The sequence below is a fragment of the Takifugu flavidus genome, chromosome 16 (assembly GCF_003711565.1).
Source record: "Takifugu flavidus isolate HTHZ2018 chromosome 16, ASM371156v2, whole genome shotgun sequence".
NCBI lineage: Eukaryota > Metazoa > Chordata > Actinopteri > Tetraodontiformes > Tetraodontidae > Takifugu > Takifugu flavidus.
Genome location: NC_079535.1, coordinates 5,904,898 through 5,928,741, shown reverse-complemented (window position 1 = coordinate 5,928,741; position 23,844 = coordinate 5,904,898). Strand labels below are relative to the sequence as shown.

The following is a 23,844-nucleotide window of genomic DNA, read 5'->3' as shown; positions in this document are numbered from 1 at the left end:
TCCGCTTCATCCCTCTCCCCCTCTGGGATGTCAAGAGGAGAGGGGGCATCGCGGAGGAGGTGGCGTCATGCAGCTGCCGCGGCCCAGCAGAGCTCCTGGAGGAAAGACGCGTTGTCAGTGAGCATTAATCATCGGGCCCACCATCGGAAACAGATTCCCCTCATAAGCAATTTCACTCATTAGAGTTACAGTGCTGATTTGCTGATTGAAGCCGTGCTGAGGCCACCGCGCTGCGAGGAAGTGGGGGGGGGGGGGGGGGGCAAGGGAGGGAGGGCATGACACATTTACAGTGACGTGAAAACTGAGATGTTGATTAATGCGCCTTGTTCCCGTCACATAAACTGAAGGAATAAATATCAAACCCAAGCCGAGGCAGGCGCTCATTTCCAAAGCAGGAAAGGAAAGTTCCATTTGGAGGCAGGCTGGGACTACTGGTGACACTAACTGGGTCCAGAGAGACACACAGAGGAACGCCGACTGTTCCTCCCAGGTCCTCCCAGGTCTTCCCCTCCCATAAGTGGCCTTCCTCTGCAACCAGCTCTTCAAATGAATACACACTTTTTTACGCACAATTTATCCCACTGGCATGACGCGCTGGGTCCCTGCAACAGTTGCGGCCCCTGTTATCATTTATATTTATGCTCGGCTGTTTATGTTGATCTACATATCCTATTCGCAAACACTGTTGTTTACATAAAGGCACAATATTATGTTTGCTGCCATGGAAACAGTTTACCCGGGCCTCAAAAATCACAGTTTAATGGAGTGAGATGTTTACTCGGCAGGGAATTCTGCCTAATAATGGCATAGCTCAACTGTCCTATTATGGCTTTTCATAAGTTGGATATGTGTTCATGCAGGCTCTCGTGGCAACGCTGTTCATGCTAACGCGTGCATAGCTGCGATTCTAGCGATTTTTGGAGCATCAGCGGTGTTCTCCTTACAGTAGAGATGTACGTTTGGAAGGGAAACAGACTTTTGGTCCTTATTCGGGTATCAAATTTCAGTTTATTTTCACTTTGTTCCTGACACAATGTCTGAGCAGTTGTTTCCTGCCGTGGCGAAAACCCACGAACAGATGCAACAGACTGAGTCCATTGTTTAACCTTTGCCAACTTGTTTTGATTTGATGCTATCCATTACACCCCCCCCCCCCCCCCCACACACACACACACACACACTTGGATCCCTGAGTGACCCCCACCCCACGAGTGCTCATTAGCTCGTTTCTCCATTTTAGGAAGCAGCAAAACATCCGAGGCCATCCGAGCTTTTCCTGTGGAGCGGAGCCAACAACCGCATGACTTAATAAACGGTGACAAACATAAGCCAGCGCTCACATCAGTAGCATTACGTAGCAACAAAGACGCGGCGCGAGTTCAACCAAATAAACTGTTACTACAGGGTGTGCGCGCATGTGTCTGTGTGGTGTGTGCGCGTTGTCTTCATCACTTCTCTGCTTTGATCCTTTGATCTATTTCAAACGGCTCCTGACGTGGTTCTTCTCTGACGGCGTTCGGCGCGCTAATTAAGCGTCGGTTTGTCAGGCGAGTGATGGCTGCTGATGCACCTCTGTCGCTTCCACCGTGACAGAACAACACTCGGGCAGGAATTCCTCAGCCTCCTTTATTCTCCCTGGTTTCACAGATCCCCGTCGGCCCGGCAGAAGTCATTTTACAGTTCAATCAGGAATTCTAATAAACTGACCTGTGCTTTAATGACTAATTCATTGTCTCCTTTACTACCTTCATGGGTATAAAGTGGATTAATGACTTGAGCAGGGTTAAAAACAGTACCACTGTGCTTTTCCTTCATCTATTATCAATCATCCTTTAGATTCTTTGGAGAGCAACGGAAATTGAAGGAAAATTAGCAATCCTTTTGATGGATGATGGCACAGGAGTGCACGCTCACAGTATAGCTTAGCTATAGGGTTAAATGGAAATCGCCTTATAAATAGCATCACAGTAGGACATAGCAAATTATAACGTCATACGATGGGAAATTTAAGACCAACATAGATTTATTCAAGGAATCAAATGGAGGGAAGCCGTTTTCTCGATGGACGCAAATAATCTGCCGCGGTTCTATAGCCTGTTTACAACAAAGTGCTTTTTTATTTATTTTTTTTTTTTTACTTCTACTCCAAGGTAGAAGCCGAAAAAATGGGAGTTGAGTTTCATGGAAGTTGTTAAACTTTGTTTTTGACAGTTTCTTTACTCCCCCCCCCCTCACTGTACCTCTTTCTTGTTTTTTTTTCAAAAATCCCAGTGAAGAGAGAAAAAAGGAAGTAAAACAAAGGAGAGGCAGAAGGAGAAGAGCGAGGAGAAGTGCAGAGTGGGTATAAGGCTGCGTCTCTTTGTTTACCGCTCCATATTCCCCATCATGCTCCTCACTCCTCGGCTGCATCTCGGGGCTCTTCCCATTCTTGGCCCCAGTCATTTCTGACAATGTTAATGATTTAGCGGGGCGCCCGCCACGGCGGATGATTTGTGACACGTAGGAAGGCTCAGAACGGGGGAGGACCGGGCAGGTTTCTGCGGGGAGTGTTTGGGATCCAGGGATGCCTTGAAAAAAGTGATTCATTATATTTAAGACAAGTGTGACATCCTACTTCAAGGAAGCAGCACACATACGTATGGAGGAGGAGTGTTCCTTTTTTTTTCGGGTGGCCAAAGTGGGGAGGGGGTAGGTGAGTACAAAGGAATGCCTGGGTGTTTTTTTGAGATGACATAGGAATAGGAGGCAGGCATATAAGACGGCAGACTGGGAAATAATGGGTAATGGAGGAATTTAGCCCGGGGCTATATGCCTGCTTTGCCTACTTCTGTATAACTAGTATATTTATAATTCAAATACATACCTTTAATAATTAACAACCGGCGAATATTAAAGATGAATGCAGGATGTCTCTCTGCCGATGGAGTCAGGTGAAAGATGCCATTCGGTTTCAAATGTGACAACAACAGAACAAAAGAGGGAGGCCATAACATTGTAAAAAAATAAAGTAAAATATAAAAGTCAGCCGCCATTTTGGGACTGACTCTGTATGTTGGTCGGAAATGGATGGGAAAAAGGTATATTTACTGGCTGGCCATTAGATAGATTATAACATCGTGGGATTTTTGGAATGTATTGACAGCTTTTGCTTTATCCTTATGGAATCACCGGCTGCTTGTTCAGTAGCATTGTTGTTTTGTGCGTTGTTGTTTTGTGCGTTGTTGTTTTGTGCCACTGACTCGTGGCGTCAGGTTGACTCCCTTGAACGATCAAGCAATCCAACCATCTTGCTGACAGTCGCCTGTGAAATTCCAGCAGCGTCACCGAAACGGAACCGGTCAGGTATTGACACTGTTTTGTCTACAGCGTGACAGCCGCGTCACCTCCACACGTGACGCTCCTGTGACTCGACGATAGCGATCGGCTCGCATCAAACGCACCCCCCGTGATGTGGATTCAAACGCATTTGTGCCGCAGCAATTTGGAAGCATTGAGATTCCGAGTGTTTATGCCGAGCTCTGAGCGCGCCTTTTAAAGTAAACTATCCCAGAGGACGGTGTGTTTTGTAGCACCGCAGAAACACACCCTCAGACTGCGTCGACCCAAGTTATGCAAACACGGGAGTTCAACAAAAACCAACAGATTTGCATATTCTGGAAGTGAAATGTGTTCCGCTTTTGTGCAGGCCTCATTTCTGCCTCCGCGCTTTGATGTAGCTCATGCATATTGACGACCCGCCGAAGAACCCGACCACGTTACCGAGAGCACGGGCTCATCCCCTTTTTGAAAAACAGCGGCACATTCGTTTGTCCCATTTATATTTCCGGGGTTAATTAGAGACTGAGAGATTGGACAATTAGCTCATCCGTGCTAATTGATTACAATATTACAGCCCGGCGATGATAGGATGAACATAGATTCCTTGTTCCAGATTCCTCAGAGGGGTTCCAGAATACATACAATGCTTGTGTGTAATGAGGGTTTTAAAAAGAGCAAATCAGCTGGGAAATTGTTAATTCAATTCCAGTCAGACGGCACTGAGGTTTTCAGGGCACCAATGAACTGAAATAGATAGCAGGGCGCTTACACGCGTTTGATTTCGACTCGTGTCGACGCAGATCAGGTGCGGCTCTGCTTCATTCCCGTCCGTGGAACAATTTAGTGCCAAGTCCAGAAGAACTGATCAGATCCCTAAAAGAGCCCGCCTCGTGTCTGCAGCCCTCCAACACCAGTGTGTTTTCACATGGACGCGGGACCACCTCAGTCATCACCTGTCAGGAACCTGGAGAGGGACGCTCAGGTGCGGACGTCCAACCAGCTCTCACAGGAGGTCCCTCTTGAGCTCTGGCATGCCGTGACAGACAGTCCTGGCTATGCGGAGGAAAGGTTTAAGCTGCTTTACCTGGAAAGTTGCACAGGAAGTGCTCAAACTTCCACACGGCGCAGAAAACTCAAAGCAGGGTTTATATTTTACAGTCGCCTGCCGTTAGATTTGATGGAAAACTTGGGCCTCCTCTGCCTCCTGGCTCAGATTAATCATGCAAAAGCATCGCTCTTGCATGATTATAACTCTTTATCGCTTAGAAGGCCTCGGCACCGAGAAGATTCCACTCTTCCGGCCCCGTTTTGTGAATAATGTTTGCTTTCACCTCAGAATGTCCGTCCTGAGGTGCCGCGGATGAAAGAGCAAGACACGCTAATGTTGAAGCGCTGCGCTTCTTTACTGCGCTTAATAATTAATAATCCAACACACTGCCCTATGAATATTAACATGCAAAGTGTCCCTGGGAGCCCTGCGAGTGCCAGAGGGGGGCGGGGAGTGTGTGTTTACCGCATTAAACGCTCAAACATCTACGGCAGCCGTATTTCGCCTGCAACCACGAGAAGCAGCCACTAAAGCATCGTGAGCGTTATTTGTTGTTGCTCATTGTAACCTATTCAACTTCCATTTAGAAGTGGCAAGTCAAATCACAGGTACTCTCGCCGCGCTCGGCGGAAGTCCCAGGACGCCGCTTGTCTCGCGGAAGCTGTTTTTTTCTTTCCTTAAACGCGTCTTTCCAGAGCGCTGGCATCATTCACTGGGATCAACATCCCCTTACGGTGTCCAGGGGTCAAAGGTCCCGTTGTTAGACCTCCCTGGACAAGGCGTGATTCTGAAGGAAAGGGCATCAATTAAATTTAGCTAACCGAGCTAATCGGACTCTTCAGTTCTAGGCTTGACAGGTTCACCTCTATCTCACGTTTGATTTCATAAAAGCATTAAATCCAGATTAAAGACGAGCAGAGAAGCACCGGATGACCGCTCCACTCGTGACAGCTTCAGAGCACATTTGGATTCATGCCTCCCCGACCTCTGACCTTTGGAGAGACACGCAGCGGGAAGCACATCAGCAAGGTCTGTCAGCACAGCGTCGTCGCTCTTGTTGAAGTTGCTCTGCAGCCACCATCAAGGATACCAGCCGCTAATAATGGACAAGCGGGCTGTGTGATACCAATAAACACGCTCGGGTGAACCCGGACATGTTTGGCTCTGTTGCCGACATTGGTGATATTTATGTAGGAATGGAAGGCTGAATGTTGTCCCTGCCTCCCTGCAGCTCCCCCGAGCTCTCAGATCTCCTCTCCGTCTCCTGCGTGGATGAGCCGCCGCCGCAAAGGCAACGGCGCTCTTTGATATTTCACTGCTCATTTGAATCAGTGGCCGCTTTATTTGACAATGCCAGGTAATTACCTGGGTGGCAGGCTTGATCATGTGAACTCCCGCCCAACCAGTTGAGATAGAGGGGGAGGGAGGGAGGGAGGGAGGGAGTGGGGAAGGTGGCGGGAGTGGGAACGCGTAAACAGGAAGGAAATAAAAGCAGGACAAAACCAAAACACACAAACAGGAGACGTCTGCATTTGTTTGCCTGCTCATTTTTCTCAAGTGAAGGCCGCACGGTGTCGGGTTAAACAACTTTACGTTTTATTCCATTCATTGTAATGCAAACACCTTTTTTAAAATGATTTTTTTGTTCTTTTAGCGCGTATAGCTTTGTTGGCTAGTTATCTAGCATTTGTTATGAGGAAGAAAACACACACACAAATAACCCTTTCTTTAAAAAAAAATACATTTTAATGTCACAGCATTAAAACATCCATAATTTCACAGAAGCAGTTGTTTCAACATGATACAGATTTAATGCTGGTTAAAATAAAACTTCCATTTACAAATGAAAACGGCAGTGAATTTCAATGGGCGGATATGGAGGCTCGTCAATGATGTTTATTGAACGGGAAAGCAGTGTTTACTCTGTTGTGTGACTGGAATATCAAAAGCAGCCAGCCCATGTGAATGCAGCTGCGTTCAGGCTGACTGCCTGAGCCCTCCTTGGAGGAAACCCTGTTGGGCAACCCTCAAGTTGAGCTGACAACACGGGGTCAGGGTTGCTTCAACAAATAAAACAACTTTAGAATTAGAAAGACATTTTTAGAAATCTTTTTTTTTTTTTTATTCTAATACAGCAAAGACTCTAAGCGAAGCTCGTGATTATTGAAAGGTAGCTTAGAGGTAAATACAGCACAGTTATCTATTCAGTTTTTTTTAATTACCTGCATTTATTCATAAATCGAATGTTATTTTCTGATCGCACATGCACAGCAGTTTTTTTTTTTTTTACAGCCGTGTGAAATATCTGCTCTCCGTGCGTAATCTCGGACACTCGCGCACTTTCAACTTTGTAGTTTTATACCCTTTCTGATCTTATTGGAAGCTTGAAAACGTCGACACTTCACATTTCCCCGCTCCCAGGCTGGACAAACAAGGCGAGGGTGGAATTTGTGTTCATTTTAAAGCTGAGTGGGGGAATTAAGACAATTTAATGAAGGCTTAAATCGCCGGGGTTGATTCTCCGGCGCCCGGAGCCATATTTCCTCAGATCAGCGGAGGAGGGCGACTTTATTGGACATGTTTCTATTTCCAAATCCGCGTAACAGGCAACGATGCATGCACTTCCTATAATGCAGATAAGGGAGAGAGGGTTTGATATGTAATAAAAGGTGGGCCTGGGCTGCCTGTTTAAGCCCCTTAAGCCTGATAAATGATGAGCGACAGAGGCACAGCAAGAGGGTCACCGCTATTAACTCCTCGCTTTCCCGGCCTCCACTTAAACTTCTCTCAATTACATCTGGTAATGTGGCTGGATATGGGCCTTTATGAGCCTCGATCTGTTTCAATCCAACCTTTAAAAAAGATATCTAAAATTATAGCCATTTTCCCGCGCGCCTTTGTGGCTGCGCGTATCGAGCTGTCCCCAAAACCACGTGTTAAGGAGGAAAAACAGGAGGATTACGGTCTGTGGCGTTCCTAACACATGCACACCAGGTATTCTGGGACAAACACCCGGCGCAAGCTCATTAAATCAGCATTTGGTGTATCCACACAGGCGTTAACGACGGGCTCTAATCTCGGCGGTGACCTGCTCAAAGTGTGTCACAGCTGAGCAGAACTGACACTCGGAGCTCCACAAGGTGATTTTTATTTGTTTTTACGCGTTCAGATAATAGAAATGAAAAGAATGACTTAGTCTACAAATTTGACGTGTGAACTTTTAGCATTAAATTTACCGTCGGCTCATTTCTGTTGTTAAATAGTATAATAAACAATAACTTAACCGGACACTACGTGCTTCGATTATTTTTATATTTAAACAAATATATTTGTTTCAGATTTTTCAAATGAAATAATTAAAACCAGATACAAAAATAACAACAGGCTTTAATAATTTCGGCCTCGGTGTTTTTTCTCGAATATTTAATTTTCCATATCCTCGACTTTAATTTTTCTTTTATTTCTATTGTTTCACTTTTTTAACGTAGGAAATAATTTCATTTGAATCCTTAATTCACACTTTCAGAATAATGGCGCCTTCACCTGAAGACAAATCATCGCGTTAAAAGCTGCTTAAATGACAGCATTTCCAGACGTGCTGGGTTCCAACAGGATCCGAGCTGCAAACGAGTGAAAACTCCATGAGCCAAAAATGCATCCACACGGGCAGAGACATTTTCTTCTCTAAATTTTAATGTTCGTGCTTCTGTGTCGTTACGAATCTGAATGGACTCGCCAGCATTACAATCTAAATCAAATCAAACGCAATTTTTTAAAAAAAGTACTAATCGCGCCAGTTTAGCTAATGACTTCTTTTGTTTTAGTTTTATTGGTCTCTGATTTGCTGCAACGCTTTCACCAGATCGATGCCCTCTAAAACCGCCAGGTGTCGCTATATGGCCGCCTATTTCCAATGAGAGCCGCTTTTACGCAGGGAGAAGCCGCGGTTCCCCTCAGCGATGGTCTCCCCCCTCTCTCTCCCTCTCTGTCCCTCCTCCCCTGCACTAACCCGCTGACACCAGAGTCTGAGAATCGGTGGAGGGGAAAATGAGGCTTTGGAGCCGAAGAATTTACAGTTAGTCGCGAAACTTTTACAAGTATTTGAGTTGCTCACGCTACTTTCTGAAACCCTATAGTCACATTTCATTCCAGGGTCAGAGAGAGTTCAGATCCAGATGACTAATGCGTTCAGCATGAGCAAAACAACGAGGTGCCAAATTATCATCAGTAAATCAAACTTTCACTCGAGATGCAATTTTTAAATATACCTAACCGGAAAGAGGGCAAAGACGCATAATTGAAATTAGCAGAATTTGGCCTCAGTAGGTGTATAAGACAATGTGAAGCTCTGTGTTAAAAATAAAGTTTTATATAAAATGACTGAGCGGGTATCGCTTAATTCCCGTTTTTGACTGGACAGGCTGGAAGAGGTTCCCGTGAACTCCAGTATATGAGGCTGTGATCCACTCTTATCTCGGCGCCTCTATACATTAGCTTAGCTGATTTGCATAATCTCAAATAGTGAAGAGGGCCAAAGAAGAACAAAGTTACAAACAAGATTAGGGCGATTTTATTTGTTCCTGTGGTTGAGCGCCAATTGTTTCTCCAGGAGTGTTTAAGGTCACTAAGAGGATTTGAAGCCCGTTTCATATCAGTAATCTTTTTGAGGGAATTAAATCAACAATGCATTTCTCTCCATATTTAGCAACAGGCTGGCCTGTAACAGCCGAGCCCTGCAGGGCAGGAGACGGAGAGAGGACGTGTAAGTCCCGCGAACGAGTAAACAGAGGAGGGGGGGAGGTCTCCGTGCTGCCGCCTGAAAGCAGGCAGGCGGCCCCGCGCACCTTTCAGGATGTGACATTCAGTGGATCTTTAGCCTGGTGATTGTCCCACTAGTGTTTTCCTTGAAATGGATCTTGCCCCCCCCCCCCCTCCTCCAGATGAACCCAACCGCAGCTGGCCATGTCCCACACGGACACCGAGAGCTTTAACCCTAAACTGACCCCAATTTGACACCACCAGATGAAATTTTACCGCCTGTTAATGTCATCCCCTGATTTTTCGTCCACCCCCCCGCCTTTTTTTCATATGCGTACGAATAGTGAGCGCGCACCTGGAAACCCAAACTAGTTTTTAAAAACGGATCATCGCCTCTGAGAGTCCTCCTTCTGGAATTATTTGGCTTGCAAACGCCGTCATGTTGCAGACAAAAGGGGATTTAAGTTGGCACGGGTCTTGTTTATGATGAAAATTAATTTTAATCACCTATTCAGTGAATGGTGATTAAAATAAAATTAGAAAATGAAACAGCGGCTCGCGTAATGTGGCATCAGGTGGCGTTAATGGGCCAAAATTAACCAATTTCGAAACCTGAACGTAGCTAATGGTGAAGGCTTGAGTTTATAGCTGCTATTAATTAGTCCAACAAATAGTTAACAAAAGATGGAGTCCCAAATTTCCCGTCGTTTTGAGTCGTTGCTGGAAGTTTTATAGGCATGGGTGTCTTTCTAGAGCCGTGGACACGCATAATTAGCCTCCGCTATTTTCACACACTTCGGGTGTTTACATCACTTGCCTCGGGGCCAAATCACATATTTCAACAATAACTTTGGAAAAATGCCGCACGATCTGTAGCCTGTGCGTTAAAATCAGCGAGAGGTGGCTTTTAAGAGTCTAAAAAACCCAAAACAATAACGTTATCATAAAATACAAAAATCGAGCCTGGAAAGGCGTCTTTTCTACTTAAATGCGCGCGACTGCAACAAATCGGCAAATAAAGTACAACACAAGGTTGATTCCACTTACCGGGATTGTCCAGAAAGAGGGTGGAAGGGGGGAAAAAGTCAAGCGTTAGCGCACAAATCAACGTGAACGATAGTATTTAGCTTATGAAAATATCAGTCTTCAGTGGTCGAGGCTGCCGAGCGGCTTGTGTTTACAGTGGAAGAGAGTCTTGGAGACGGTGAATGCCTTGGCTCTCTGCGCACCGCTCTGCAGCTCCTTCCCGGGGTATTGCGCGTTGAAATGTCCACACAGTCGTTTGTCAAACCCAGCAGTCCCTCACTTCCCACCCCCATTTATGCCAACAAACATAACTGTTGCCACGGTTTCATTTATTAAATCTTTTTTTTTTCACCCACTATTTTTTAAGACCCCCGCTATTTCTGTAATTGACCCTGAGCGACTCTGCTGGCTATTTTGTTTGTTGGGTAGGGCGGGAGTTTATTGACCCTCCAACGGTAGCCGCAACCCATCTCCCTGAGCGCGTGTCTTCTTTAATCCTAACCTGTGAATAATTAATTTCGACCATCAAAAGTGTTACGAAGCCATAAATGGAGCTTTTATGAGAGTCTGTCAATGCGGCCACGGTGCCATCTTAGTACTGATGGAGCTAAATCTTAAAGGGGATGCGTGGCCTGCTTCTGTTTTGTGCGTAAAAGTGCCCAAGACTCCAAACAGGGCTCCACTGCAATCGATGACCGCGGCTTTGCTCCTCCTCTAAACTTCAATCTCCTTACATGATTGATGATCTTTTGGGGGGTGGTGGTGGAGGGTGGAGGGGGCTTTGATAATTGACTACTCCGAGGTGAGGCGCGGATTTCTATCTGAACAGCCGATTGGACGAAAGAAATATACAAAATTACTTCCTCCACAAAAGCTTTTTTCGCCTCCAGGAAAAGTTCATTCTGAGCTCGCAGGGGTGCGGTGTGTGGTTTAATTTGCTACAAAAAAAATTAAAAAAAAGAACGAGAGAGAGACTGGAGCAATAATTAGCTGCGAGATTAGGAGGCATTACTGACATATTAGGCACACCAGCTTATAACCACAAAACAGATAACAAGTAAGCGTCATGCTCATATATTAAAGTCAGTATTCATGAGATATCCTGATAATTTCAGCTCGGGACAATCCTTTGTTTAACTTACGCGCCGGCTGCAATTTTACGCATTCGCTGTTTATCCGTGCGTAAAAGTTTATGTGCGTCATTTTGTGTTAAAACATGATTCGGTGTCGTGTGTTATGTGATGAATGGCCGCCAAAGTGTGCGCGCTGCTTCAAACCTTCCTCACACACTCTTCTCTGCTCCTCTTTCTTTACAGGACTCTTCTCTGCGAGGCGGAATTGGGGTGGGAGTTGGAGCTGTGCTGCTTTGGCTTTTTTACCCCCAGTGTGGAGTTGAAGCCGTCCCCGTTCCTCGCACACACTCTGCATATCACAAGATTTGGTCTCTCCTCTCTCTTTTCTGGAGCTGCTATAGGACTGGCTATGGCCACCGCTACTTCCGGGATCCGTCATTTCATTCGCCCACCGCTCAGCGCTGCGAACTGACTCTGTTTCTATAAGCAAGCTAGCAGCCAACCTGCCAACACTCGCTGACACTCACTCATCTCAGTTTCGCCAGATAGACGAAATACCTACGGGGGGAAGAAAGGAGAGATCCGAATCGCAATCGCAATTTCTGCTGCCTCTTTTTTCTCCATTTTTTAAAAGAAAGAGTGATAATAAAACAAGATAGCGATCTGGAAGCTTTAAAGGAAACGCGGACTTGCCGGATGAAAACGGACTAAAAAGATTCGTCCTTCTCTCGAACATCATCACCAACCGTCATTCATTCATTACCTTGACAACCTCTGGCTTTGATTGACAGCTGGAGTGGCAAAAAGCCATGAGACACGACAGTTTAGTTACATGCAGGTTGTTGATGGGCCGATTGTAACCCTCACTTTGGCGCATTTTTTCTTCTTTTGCCGAGGAAAGAGGGGAAACGAGACTAATTGAGAAAAAAAACTCCCCGATGCAACGGTCTCAACTGAGCCACACTGGCGAATAGGAGAATTCGCAAAGTTGGTTGAAAGCTGACTTTCTTACCGGGACTGGGATATTAAACACACGACAGATCCAGGAGTTTATTGGAGCGCAGCCTGATGGCGCAAAGGGTAGGTTTTAAATCTCCTACACTTACCTGTTCAGATCCACAGGGAGGCCCTGCTATCGATAACCTCTCGTCGGCTGGTGGCAGATTTACAAAGTATTCCTATCAAAGCCGCCGTATTTGACATTTTTGCAGCGCCCCTGCTCTTCAGCTGAAGTGACAGCCCCTGCTTTTGCCGACAGCCTCCACCAGTCGCGGGGCAGTTTTTTCCACGGGAGACTCCAAACTAATTCTCTCTTTTCCTTCGCACCAAACTTTCCTCCGCGGAGCAACCCGAATTATAATGTTTCTGGTAATGGCAAACCATTAAACACATTTCATATGTGGCACTTTTATGCGTCGGCGCTGCGCGTTTTCAGCGCAACAGCTTATTTGTTTTTCCGCTGCGTAGGTTCAGAATGAGACGGCGTGCTTTGTGCTCCTTACACACTTGTTTTGTTTTCTTCTTTCTTATTTTTTTTTTTTTTATAAGTTACCGGGCAGCTCGTGTTGACTTTTGTTTGATTTCATTCCCAGTACGATGAGCTGGCCCATTACGGTGGGATGGACGGAGTTACGGCGTCGATGTACGGGGACCCGCATGCTCCCCGGCCGCTTCCCCAGGTCCACCATCTGAACCACGGACCGCCGCTGCACTCCAGCCAGCACTACGGCACCCACGCTCCCCATCCGAACGTTATGCCCACCAGCATGGGCTCTGCTGTCAACGACGTTTTAAAGCGGGATAAAGATGCAATTTACGGGTAAGGGTCGCCCGAGCCGAAGAGCCTACACCTAAGTTTTTTAATTTTTTTTTTAGATTTCCTATTTTACTCCAGTTTGGTTTGCAGAAGTTTCTATCCGGCCACTAACTGGGAGTCGTGCTTTGTGCCGGAGCGGGCGTCATTTTTTGGTCCCCATTGTTTGGTCAGGGGAGTTCTGTTGATGTGTAATTTTAGACGCATTGTAGAAGTAGGACTAAGCCTTGAGCCTGAATTACAAACTATAAAATAATGTGGAGTCTCGCTGCGCGCATTCCGAGCCCAGAGGTCACAGTCTGCACGAAAACAAACTAAAGGGCGAGTTCCAAATATAAACCAAAAAAGGGAAAATTAAACCGTATAAAGTTTGCGTTAATTATAATTTTCACCAGGGCGACGTTTTGGAATAGTCCGGCAGTGTTGTGGCTGCCCATAAAACTCATCTGGTGTTTTCTCATGCTGCCTGGACACAAAAATCGCGTTAAAATCTGAACGTGTAATTATATTTTATATCAGGTTATTCTTAAAGCGCGTAAGAGACGCCGCAGAGACAATGGCACGACTTTGAAAAGGGTCTTCCGAAACCTGCCCATTTCATAGAAAGAGTTATAATCCCAGTGTGTATCATTATAATCTCGGGTGTTGTGCGGAGCAAATCCTCATCTGCTCTGCTCACGCGTCCCATCACCGTCTTTAGTTTAATTTAACTTTAATTCATGAAAGAAACGACATTTGTCTTATAATCACGCGTTTAAATTTTATTTTCCTGCATGACTCCTGGCGCAGGTTGGATACCTAGTTTTTTATTCACCTCCTCACGCTTTTGGATCGTGATGATGTGCAATGTAATGCATTTCTGTAAAAATATTTTCAGAACAAGTTTATTTGATTTTAAACTGTAAACGCGCTGCCTCAATTTGCCCCAGTGTTGTTTTAAGTTGCGTTCACGTCCCAGCCGTTTTTATTTTGTAGCCTATTGCAAGAAATGCCAGCCTCAACAAGTCGATTAATATCAGACCGGGACTTAATCCCTTAAATATCCCAAAGCTAGGAAATAAAATATTCCAGATGCATTTATTCATGCTGCAAACTGAAAACTTTCATCCCGGCTCTTGTTTGCATTATCTGACTGTCCTTTTTTGGGGGGGTTGTTTTAACAAGGTGGCTACTTGTTTTAATAAACTCGGAGAAAACAGTTTAAATAAAACAAAATGGATTAAAATAATTGCTGTTGTATTCGCAGTCAGGAACGTGTGGGGCTGGTCAGAGACGCAGGGTGCATGCGGACATTTCTTGCAGTGGGCATTGTGGAGCCGGTGAGCAGCCTGTGCTCAGACTGTGTTTCCCTTCTTGCAGTCACCCATTATTCCCACTGCTCGCGCTGGTTTTTGAGAAGTGTGAGTTGGCGACGTGTACTCCGAGGGAGCCCGGTGTGGCAGGAGGCGACGTCTGCTCCTCAGACTCCTTCAACGAGGACATCGCAGTCTTTGCCAAACAGGTTATTCTGAACGCAAATGTCACGCAGATATCTGGGACTGTTGCGGCGGATGCAGCCTCTGCTTTAAAAGTTTCTGTTTCTAGCAGCAGAGGAGAGAGAGTGTGTGTGTGTGTGTGTGTGTGCTTCAAACGTCCCCCATCCTGCAACATATTAGAATGTGAATTGATGCACAATTTTATTTTGTGCCAAACTAACGGTGACGTTTGCGCTATTTTAGGTCCGAGCAGAAAAACCTTTATTTTCATCAAATCCAGAGCTGGACAATTTGGTAAGCCACACTCTGACATCTCTGTCTTCATAATTGCCGCGACGCTGCGGTTGCACCCGTCCTTGTTTCAGCGGCGCTCACGATTGTGCGCAACATTAGGCGGCATTGAAGTGAACGTATGATTTAAATGTCAGATCCGGTTTGCATGTGAAGCTGCGCGGCCACAGTCGCCGCTGTCACCGGTCAAACTTTTTTATTTAATTCATCAGGAATGAAGGACTGTGCAAATGCCAACTTTTGAAATAATTAACGCTGAGTGGACAGCGTGTAAAATATTTAATAAAATACAACAAATATTAATTAGCCCTTTTTGACTCTCTTGCAGATGATACAAGCCATACAAGTATTACGGTTTCACCTTTTGGAATTAGAAAAGGTATGTATGTATGACTCTATATTTGTGTGTGTGTGTGTGTACATATATATCAACAGAATTAATTAATTATGCAAATTTATGTAGCCCACCACGCGTATAAAATAAGTTAGACCTTTGGGATGACGGTTCTGATTGTTATCGATCAGCAGATATAGTTTTACCTGTTCATTCCACCCAGCTGACGGCGTGTTGCTTTTTGCTTTTTGTCGTTCGACTTGTTGCTCAGTCTCAGGAGAATAATAAGCACAGCAACAATTTGACTATTGTTTCCTCGCCGCCGATAATGCCCCCTTAATTGGAGTTATTCTTGGACTGGCTGAAACGTTTCCTCATCCTGAGAAAAAAAAGGTGTTTTTCCTCCCTGTGTTTTTCTAGGTGCACGAGCTCTGCGACAATTTTTGCCACCGGTACATCAGCTGTTTGAAAGGAAAAATGCCAATAGATCTAGTAATCGACGAACGGGATGGTAGCTCGAAATCGGATCACGAAGAACTCTCGGGATCTTCGACCAACCTCGCAGATCACGTAAGTGACCGAGCTTCTCCTTCGTGTTTGTGCTGGTTTCCAAGCGCCTGCGTGCGCAAACGTATTTCCCAGTGAATAATCGGTCCGTATAAAAATGAGATTAGACGCCAAGTTCTCTGCTGCCACTGCTCGGTGCGTGACCCTGTTGTGCCATCGGTAAATAGAGCAGGCTCTGTTCTGCAAGGAAAATGTGCCGATCGATGTTCTGAGGTCAAAAGCTAGATGTGATACAATAGACAGAGTTATTGTTTTAGTCTTTTGATTAGGGGCAGTCATGTGTGCATAATGCGTCCCAGCGCGCGCGTGTGTCTGCGTGTGTGTGCATGCGTGTGTGTGTGTGTGTGTGTGTGTGCGCGCGCGCGCGCGTCACTGCTGCCGTGCATTACGGAGAGTTGCACGCTGGAGGAAAGAAAAAAGTCAGGCAATTATCTGTTACGCGGGTTTACCGTTAAAGCAGGGTATCAGCGCTAAGCTTTAGCTTTAGGCTAATATTTAAAAAGAAAAAGGCTTTATATTTGGGGCTGTGGGAGCTGGATATGGCCTGTGCGTAAAGCGGAGAGGGTTTTCTTTTTTTTTTTTTTACCCGCAGAGGTGGAGAAAGTGGTAGCCCGTTGAAATAGATCTCACAGCTGAAGGCTTATGCCTTCAATGGCAAGTTCACATGGCGCAGGATGGCGCGTCTGGAGGCCTTCTATTGCCCCTGATGTTAATGTGTTTAATTGTTTCCTATTGATTGCCGCGTGGTTCCCTCTGCACTTCCCCTCTCCCTCGTTCTCCATTTTATGACTGGAGGCTCCATAATGCTGAATTCAATTATATGCACCTGAAGTACAGGAGCTTTAAATTTGAAGATCAATTCTTTGGCTTAAATCGTGCATTTTTAGTGTAATTAAACACACACACGCACACACACACACACACTCTTGTTCAGCTGACAGTGTATCATAAAGTTCATATAGGTGAATTATTGCCTTGTGCGCATCTGCGATAAAACTAATGTTTTGGTGGAGGGGAGGGGGGTAACAAAGTGACTAGTTAATATCTCAGCTCAAGGCCAAGCCTATTAGGAATTAAAGCAGATTTAAGTGTTATGCAAAGTCACCACCCTGCATCTGTTGGGTCTGGCTATAGGCCTGATTCCCTCTGAAAGGCGTTTCCGGAGCCACGCACCACACCGCACAGGCCCAGTCCAACACCACGTTACGGATGTTGCACCGAGAAAACGGTCAGAAAAGACAATATTGCGCGCGTCCGAGCCGAGTGTAGAAATGAGGCATGCTGTTGTTTATATTGTAGAGATTAGATAAACTGGCCTGTTTAGTTTCATGGCAGATGGTTGATACTCAAGCCAATTTCCACCGGCGCTGCGCTGCTCAGACACCAGCCTTTGTCATCAGGACACTTGTGGGAAATATTCGCGATAATCTGGAAAATTAGGAGATGCCAGTAAAGTGAGTAAACACAGGGGGCAAAGCATTTATCCTGGAGTCATCTGGCCTGACCACTTCATCGGCTATTTAGGCTTTGAAAGATTTATGTCACTTGTGAGGAACTACATCTAACCGCTGAGTTGATTTGACAAAAAAGTCCCCCCCCCCCCCCCCCCCCACACACACACACACAGACACACACAGACACAGACACGCGCGCATGCACACACACTTGTTTACTTCTGGAGCTCTGAGTCAGCTCAGTGCCTCATGTCATGGAGACGTTAATGAAGGAATGCTGTATTTCTTGTGCTTCACGACGCCTTAGTGAAAATAGTTCAGAGTTAATTTGTTGGATGTTCAGCTAAAAGCTTTGAAGCGTGTTCATTTCCTCAACTGCAGCGTTCATACCTCATTAAAGAGACCTTTCCTGCCCAATATGTGCTTGGAATATTAGAAAAAAGGTGAAAAAGAACCCCAGTCCTACTTGTTTTGACTTGTTTATTTTATTTATTCATTTGTGTTTGCCTCTGTTTTATTATTCATTTCTGTCCTTGCTTCTAGTGGAAGGTGGTTCTGATAGTTAGGTATGCTAATTTATTTAGTTGGAATCTCTCACATCCATTTTTCTTTGCTCTGATATGCATTTTTAATGTATAGCCCGGGGCTACATCTCATTTGGTGAAAGTTGGTTTTTCTGGAGATGATGAGGCTCTTCACTGTGAAGGAGGCATGTTTTTATGCATGTATGTATGTATGTAATGTATGCATATGCGCAAATATATGGTGTTGGTGACATTCTCTATGGTTACTACCTGACAGCAGAGCACTGTGAATTCTTATTTACACCTAAATGCAGCACTGTCTTACGGATGATTGGATTATTATAGAAAGGGAGCAGCGCGAGTCCTTCATTCTCTCATTGGCTCTTCCTACCCCACCGTCCTTCCTCAGATAAACCTCATCTCAATTAAAAGATTTAGAAAAAAAATTCTGTCTTACACATAAAGCATGATGGAAGGAGGGAGAAAAAACCACGCAGCGCTGTAAAATCGTAAATGGTTGGCTAGTGTGTGACAGCGGTTTCCTCTCTTGTCTTTTAATTAATGAATAAAATTTCTGTCTCTCCTCTGCTACATCCAATTAGGGAGGCAAATAGAATTAACAGTGTCTGAATATTATCTGTTCTAATGAATTAGCCTTTGTGTCTATTGTGGAGCTCCTTCACTGAAGCTCACATTTTAAAGAAAGCCTTTTCATTTCCTCATATGCATTTGGCCTCTGAAAGCGTCTCTGGATTACCGCGTAGTTTTCAGATTTGTTGCGGAGACATTCTGTAGGATTTGCAGGTCCCGCTACTTTGTTTTAGCGAGAGCTTTCCTTGGGGAGTGATAGCGGTTCCCGTAGAGGTTGTGGTGAAGCTTATCTTTACTCTGCATGGTTGGAAAGGAGGGAGAAAAGCTCCCTTTGTTTACATTTAAGTCTCTGGTGCAGACTGCGAGCCATTGGCTGGACGTGGTGATGTCACGGGGTCAGGAGAGCCGGCCAACGGCTCATCTCCACCTATAAGTGGAGATGGTTGCTCCGCAGGTAACTATGGGCACAGCGTAGGCGCGCTTTTTTCCGCCGGTATTACCGCGAGCCTGCGGGCTGGGCCGGCCTGTTGAACTGCTGGTGTTTTACTTCAAACAAGTTTGGCTCTTCCCGCGCAGTTTTAGCTGCGATCCGTTCCACGCAATTATTTCGTGACAGCGGGGACATCTGGCCGAGCATTTCCTGTTTTACTGGCGCTCAGGAGGCACTGTTGGCAGCCATGTCTAATCATCACTACCGTGGTGAGAGAGAGGCGAAGGCCACTTGTGGAGTCCTCCCGACGACCCCCTCCACAATCACCACCCCTTCCCTTAACTGCACATATGCTCTAAATGACTGCAATAAAACACAGTTGCTGTACAGTCATCTCAGGATCATTACATGCATGTTTGCTGACATGTATTCAAACATTGTGTCGTTAGATTCGGTACGGACGTACTCTGAGCTGCCACTGTAGTTACACCCGGCAGCCTGCTGCAGCAATTCCACTTATTTTCTCACGCAAGACACATTTTTGTTATTAATACGATGCATGGTTAATATTGGTCATGCAAAATAGCATTAGGTTCTAATTAAATTCAGTAAATATCCTCATTAGAGTGCTCGTTACATGGATTTCTTTTACAGCGTAGGTGGTTACTGTCTTTATTTTCCAGCCTGTATTTTAGGATTTGCCGCAAGGGGAAGACATCTTATTATTTCTGTATGTCATGTCTTATTTTGAAAGGGCTCTGTCATTCTCCTGAGCGGCGAAAACTGTGGATCCTGCCCCTTCATTTGTCATTTAATCTTGTCTTTGTGAAAACACACGTCTGCGATTGCATCTAATCTTTTACAAAAGTGCTTTTGCCCGAGAGAAAGTTTTCAAATTGAATTGCAATCAGCGGATGCCTTTTCTCTGCCGAGACACGCCGTTGCGAATTATTAGCTGCTAAATTTGGCACATGTTACATTCTGGATAATTGAGGGTGTTGTAAATGCTCAGCTGTTCAATAGAGTTGCACCTACTCTTCACTGGAGCGGGCGTGTATAATTACAAGCTCATCCCAACAAAAAGAGGGGGAGTTGTTTTTTTCTCTCTGTCTGTTTACTCCAAGTGGCACGATGTACCTTGAAATGTCAACCGGCTTCATGATTTATGGTCCACTGTACTTCTGGCGTGTCAGCATTTCCGTACATGTTGAGCACAGGATCCCTGATGCTGCTCTTCGCTGTACAACACGCACGGGGTTGGCCCTCAGCAGCCTGCTTTACGCCGCAGATTTCTCCACTTCCCTGCAGGTTCCAGGGGAATTTCAGGCAAATTCAATGATGCTGCTAAATTCAATTTTATTTGAAATTCCTAGGGATGTGGTGTGGAGTGAAGTGAGATTGTGCCAGGCAGGTGTTTGTAAATGAGAAACAGGGGACAGGAGCAGAGGAGCCGGCAGAATTCTCCTGCTCTCCTGTGGCCTGGCTCCACCACGAGCCTTCCTTCCCATATTGTCTCCTGCTTTTATATTAATTACAAGTTGTATTATCAGCTGCCAGTTGCTAACCCCGGCAAATAGAAAAGGCTGCCCCCAGAGACCGTGCTTCTTTTGTATCTTATTCTCAATCTAGTCCTATTGTGTGCGTGTCTGTATGAGTGTGTGTTTGCTTGCTACCGTTCCCTTCCTCCTTCTTCTCCTCCTCCTCCTCCTCCTCCTCATGGTAACACTGCTCTTTAACACAATTAGTGAAGAGCATGGACCGAACCATGTTTGACTCCTAATTATACGCAGCTTCAGGGAATAGTCACATGTCTAGAGGATCTTTCCTTTTTCCTTTTGCATTTTCTTTTGCTTCGCGTGTGTGTTTCTTTTTGCGAGACTGTTTGGGCGACACAATTTTTTTTTTTTATTATTTCCAACTTGTTTGAACTTTATCAGACCCACGAGGGTTGAGACAAAATGCTTGCGTTGTGCGGTGCACCCTTTGAGAAGCACACTAAATTATTCATGCAGAGGAAAGACTGTTCCTTTTGTCACCTTGTTGAGCTTGGAAAGTTAACGCTTTTGTGGTGGTGTTTGTTGTGGTGTTTTGCAGACGGGATTATAAATGAGACATGACTTACAGATATTAAAGGACTGCTGTGTGCCTGATCAAAGATATTTGCTGCGTGTTTACTGCGCCGAGGACCCACCGGGTGATTGTTATTAGGTCATATAAGCCGTTGTCCTTTTCCCTCTGGTAAAATAACTAACATAGTCTTTTCCATTTCCCTGCATACAGGCCTATTAAACCTACAGTAGCAAAATATAACTCCCTTTAACACCATTAGCCGTGGCGTCTTTGAATTTAATTTAGTGCCAGCACCATTAAAAATGACACATCACTCTGCAATGATAGCTAAATTAAGTCCTATCGATTCAGCTGTTGCATTAAAATCGGGCCTTGGTCGTTGCTGGCAACCGTTTCCAGGGATGAGAGACAGAGAGGGAGCGTACATGTGAACCAGAGAGCAACAGGAAGGATTTTTCAGGTTTGTTTTGCATCTTGCTGGCATTGAGTGCCTCACTGTGTGCAAGTAGAACCCGCTCATGTTCTCCTCTGGGAGCAGCAGCCTTTTCTGCCTAAATACATTATGTACATTGGAAGTCTAGGACTTTCCTGTCCACTTTTCTGTTTGTGCTATTTTACAAATAGAGAATTAATCTGCTTTGGGTTGCCGCCTGGTGACTTTACTTAGTGAACACTGTTGGGAATAGAAAAGTGCTACAGCAACAGATGTTGTTCTCATGAATTAGAGTCCAGCATGTGCTGATCAGTTGTTGAGAGTTAACGCATCACAATCGGTGGCCTCCCTCAGAGCAGGGACACTTTTCCCTCCACTCACCGGCCTGGGATTAAACCCACGCATGGCCTATTGTTCCCCTTGTCTTCTCTCCCCTCTTCTGGATTATTCTCCAGGTTCTTTATCTGATTGCCATCCGGCAAACAGCTGACGCTGAGAGCGCCTTGAGTGGAGCGGAGGGTCTGAAGGGCCTTGTGTGTTTCTGTCTGCTGTTTTCAGCCTCAAGCTGTTTGAGAAAACAGCCCCTTTCCAAAAAAACTTAGCAGATAAAAGGGCCTCGCTCACAGGCATCACGGCAGCCTCGCCTCCGCAGCAGTACAGGCAACAGCAAATCAGGACTGTGCACCCAGGGGAGCTGAGCGGCTGCTTGTCTTATAGCCTCTGTTTCTCTGCAAACCTCCGCTGGTCTCCAGGCCTTCTCCTGTCTGTCCTCCACCAGTACAGCTCACTCTGACTGGGACACCAACACAGGCAGGCAGGCAGGCAAGCAGGCAGAGGGGCAGGCAGGCACAGGGGCAGGCAGGCAGAGGGGCAGGCAGGCAGGCGGATCTTCTCTCTGGCAGAAGTTGAGGAAAAGAAAGTCATCAGAAATGGTAAAAGCGTTCTCTTTCTTGGAATATTCTGTGGCACGTAAATTTTCCTTCTGCTTTCGTTTGTATGTATATGTGTTTATATGTGTTTGAGGGAGAGAGAGAGAGAGAACGGGAACTGAGAAGTGGGTTGAGGTTTGTGGGAAGCCTTGGTGCAGGCTCGTGTTTGTTTGGCTTGGGCTCCACTCAAGGGGCCGCGTTCCTACGGCCCCAGACGACTCTGGGCTCTCGTTGGCCAACATTTTGTCATCGGACTCAGGTGACAGGTTAAATTGGGAAAGACTGGCCCCGAGTTCCTGTGAGCCACAAAAGCTGTATCAACCTTGTGTGAGAGGATGTCTTAGGCGGATTGAGTCTGCGGCAGTGACGCGATCGCTCTGTTTTACCAGCGGCTGAATGGCAGAGGAAATTCCACCTCTAGCCTGCCTTCATGTGGCGCTGATAAAGCCCTTCCTGTACAGTAGAAAATCCTGTCCCCCCCTGATCAGGGTAAACCTTGAGAGACCAGGAAAGAGGGGAGGAGATGGAGAGAAAAAGAGCCCAGAAGAAGGGAAGGGAAGGGAAGAAAAAACAGAAAAACAAATCCTTAAAGTTTCCTATTTGTTTATGGACCTCTCTTTGTAGCTTGCCAGCAGATATTTAACACTTTGAATCAGCATGGCCTTGTATATACAAAAGTAAGTGCATGTGCATTTGTGTTTATACTTCTTGCTCTATTATGTCATTAGCATGTGTGCACGTAAGTGTATTCCTGCAGGTCTGAGAGGGTGTGTGCACATTTTTGGCAGATTAGAGGGAGACTCACTGTCATATCTTATTTTCATTTCTGACAGTGGCAGTGATTAATGGTGGCTGTGGCGTGTTTGGACTTCTTACCTTGATATTTCTCACTTGCCACGGAAGTCTCAATTGGTCATGGTATAAATGAACTCCGCTGGGCCCTGCCATATGTGTTTAGACAATTACTCACGGGCGCTCCACACAAAATCAAACGGCAAATTAACGGCGGTCTGCTTTGCTCTCGTGCATTAATGAAACACTTTGATTAGAGTGTTTTGACTTATTGCCAGCTGCTGTCGTGCATCGCTTTCCTTCTACCCCTGGTTTGATTTTGGCGGCGTCCTTTGTTGCTCACCAGCTTGGAAAGCAGCGGCAGCACTCGCTGCCTTTGCCAAGATAATGGAAGCAGGCCAGGGATCCTCACTCAGTCAGGCGACGCTTACAGATGGCACTCTCACTTTTCCAGCATACTCATGTGGTCTTTCTCTTTTTCCTCCATCCCTACCTTCCCCCCCCCTTCCTGCTCTCTCCCGTTCCTGGTCTGCGGTTTGGTCGGGAATGTGGATGGATGCACGGACGAATGGATGGATCCCACGCTCGCTTTCTCTCCTCTCAAAACCTCAGAACCCAGCTTCCTGGAGAGACCACGATGACGCCACCTCCACACACTCAGCCGGCACACCGGGGCCCTCCAGCGGGGGACACGCTTCACAGAGCGGCGACAACAGCAGTGAGCAAGGTGAGTGCTACATAGAAATTGGCACCAACTGTCCACACACACACACACGACCACAGGAGCACTCCATATATTCGTGCGCTCAAGCGTGAACACATAAATGCACGTAGATGCGGGCGCAGATCCATGCAGAACATATTAATCATCACGGTTGAATAGAGTTGCCAACACTTTAACCCCATCTCAAGTGTGAT

The 23,844-nt window shown here is 45.8% G+C and overlaps 1 protein-coding gene and 1 long non-coding RNA gene across 9 annotated transcripts in view; one reads left to right on the top strand and one right to left on the bottom strand.

Moving 5' to 3' along the window:
- Positions 1-6,089: 6,089 nt before the first annotated feature.
- On the bottom strand, positions 6,090-10,960 carry LOC130539964 (uncharacterized). Its single transcript, XR_008954264.1, has 2 exons — positions 10,172-10,960; positions 6,090-6,991 (listed from the first exon to the last, which is right to left on the bottom strand). It is a non-coding gene; the product is annotated as an uncharacterized LOC130539964 (long non-coding RNA).
- Positions 10,961-11,083: 123 nt separating this feature from the next.
- Positions 11,084-23,844, top strand: part of meis2a (Meis homeobox 2a) — a 70,310-nt gene continuing 57,549 nt past the window's right edge. For 2 of the 8 annotated variants that reach the window (XM_057058738.1, XM_057058737.1), the window contains exons 1-8: positions 11,084-11,207; positions 11,467-12,303; positions 12,816-13,042; positions 14,396-14,537; positions 14,755-14,805; positions 15,131-15,181; positions 15,557-15,706; positions 23,539-23,653. In XM_057058738.1, the coding sequence (XP_056914718.1) occupies positions 12,292-12,303; positions 12,816-13,042; positions 14,396-14,537; positions 14,755-14,805; positions 15,131-15,181; positions 15,557-15,706; positions 23,539-23,653 (748 nt within the window). In that variant the 5' untranslated portion in view covers positions 11,084-11,207; positions 11,467-12,291. Of the gene's footprint in view, positions 11,208-11,466; positions 12,304-12,405; positions 12,592-12,815; positions 13,043-14,395; positions 14,538-14,754; positions 14,806-15,130; positions 15,182-15,556; positions 15,707-23,538; positions 23,654-23,844 lie in introns of those variants that run through there. The other 6 variants (XM_057058740.1, XM_057058741.1, XM_057058743.1 and 3 more) reach the window with 6 other exon arrangements.